Source organism: Saprolegnia parasitica (genome assembly GCF_000151545.1).
Source record: "Saprolegnia parasitica CBS 223.65 unplaced genomic scaffold supercont2.714, whole genome shotgun sequence".
NCBI classification, from domain to species: domain Eukaryota; phylum Oomycota; class Saprolegniomycetes; order Saprolegniales; family Saprolegniaceae; genus Saprolegnia; species Saprolegnia parasitica.
The window spans coordinates 1-2,027 of NW_012157108.1; the positions used below are offsets into that span (position 1 = coordinate 1).

General features: G+C 56.8%; 1 protein-coding gene across 1 annotated transcript; it reads right to left on the minus strand.

Annotated features, from left to right (window-relative positions):
• Positions 1–783: 783 nt before the first annotated feature.
• SPRG_17676 (hypothetical protein) lies at positions 784–1,059 on the minus strand (the record flags this gene model as incomplete). Its single annotated transcript, XM_012357061.1, has 2 exons — positions 784–827; positions 859–1,059. Coding segments are annotated over 2 exons (245 nt in total), but the record flags the coding sequence as incomplete, so codon positions are not given.
• Positions 1,060–2,027: the final 968 nt, after the last annotated feature.

Genomic DNA, 2,027 nt, shown 5'->3' on the forward strand with positions numbered 1-2,027 from the left:
TCGTCCATCAACCGCGTCGTCCAGGCGCTCAAGGTCATGACGGACGCGGTGCCGCACTGGTCCAACACAAAGAACTCCGGGGCGATGACGCACGAGCAGCTGCTCGACGAGCTCATGGCGTACCTCTGCTTTGGCATCGAGCGCGTCGGCCGCGTCATGGTGATGCCCGAGACGCCCATGGAGTGGCTGCTCTTGGGGCAGCGCCTGCGCGACATCCTCGTACGACCGCTTCATGCAGGACTTTGCGCGCTTCCCCAACGCCTTTCCGCTGGCCACGTTTACGCAGGTGCGCGCGTCGCACTACACGGCGCTTCCGATGCTCCCGATGCCGTTTGGCGCCAACAGCTTGTTTGAGTAAACCATTGGCGACCTCAGTAGCGTGCTGCAAGGAGGAATAACCCTACAGTAATCACTGCTACTGGATGGTTTCGCCTGCCATCAATGGTTGCCCGACGTGCATACATACCGTATCAGCGATGGACTCGTGCCGGTGGACGGCGAGGCGTTTCTGACCTACCCCTAGCGTCTCGTCGCGCCTGATTGTAGCGGGTTGTGCAGACTGTCCGATGGAGTTAATGTCCGGACGTCGCGGCGTAGCTCATGTATTTCGGATGTGCTAGCTAGTATCTGTACTCTTGGGACAGCCTACCGGCGCCTCGAGGTCCAGCGATGCTCGTCCGAAGCCAAGTGCGAGCACATTAACGCTTAAACGGCCAATCAAATCTATTGGACATTCGGATCGCTGGCATGAGCCTGCTATGTACACTGTTTGATTCGTGCGGACTAGGCCATCGACGCCGCAAGGGCCAGCGCCGTGAACACGAGACCTGGACCGGTGGCGGTGGCGCTGCTGGTTACCGTGGAGGGTGCAGGTGTGTTTGCAATCGACTCGGATGCCTTTGTGGTGCTCGGAGGTGCTGGTGTGCGCAAGGACGTCGTCGTTGGGGCGGGTGTCATGGCCTTGGGCGTTGGGCTGGGTGTCGGTTGTCGTAACCGGCGTGGTTGACGAGCCGCTGGACGAGTCGCTGGGTCCGTACGCAACGGCAATGGTCACGATACCTATTTTGGCGTCCATTGAAGGAAAGTCTGTCGAGGCGACACCGCCGATGGTGCATGTCGGCTTGAAGGCCGCAACCGCAGCCGCCGTTTTCTTGTACAAGGCCTCGCAATTGGCGTTCTTCCACGTCTTGCCTTTGTCGTCGTCAAGCGCAGCTGCGCAGTCCCTCCAGTCGAAGGTGGCGAAGAGGTTATCGATGAGGGCAACGGCGCACGGGGCCTTCGCGGCCGATACGGCAGCAGCCAGCACCAACGTGAGGACGGCGAGTAGCTTCGTCATGGGTATGGATGTCTCGAGTCAAATGGGAAAGTGAACGCATCCGTGAACGCGAAGATCTCGCTGACCACCAAAGTGCTGTCCCTCAACATCTGGTTCGCGATAAAGCATTGCACAGGTTTGTGACGACTCGGACCCGACACCACGGAACCTTTCTCTTTGGCAAGTACTAGTACTGTAGCTCGACCAAAGAGCTCGGAATTCCACACCCGTCGGCAAGGTTCGAGTGCGACGACAGCGCAACATCAACAACGTTTTGTGTGCTGGCATGCATTTTTCATACCTCTATGAAAGGGATGCGCTGCGGTCCTTGGGCGCAGCCGCGTCGAACGCGACAACCGTGGTGGCGGTGTGCATTTTTTCTACTTCCGGTGTAAATATGAGGATGGTCAAAACAAAAGGACTCGTTAGCAGCCTGCTAACGATTTGAGAAAACGGGCTCCAAAGCTTTTAGTGCTTTTGATTGGTTGCCAGAAAGCGATTTGATTGGTTGCTTCGAAAGGTGATGATAGGAGAGAGCCATTGATCGAGCTGAACGTCGGAGGCGGATAGGAGGTCGCTGATAGGCTACCCTAACTCCCTTTCGCGCCCGGTTAGCACAAAAAGTACGACGTTTCTGTCCATAAGAGCTACACCAGTCGTTCCCCATAGAATATGGATCAATTATCGATTAGTACTCCAAAACCGTCTCAAA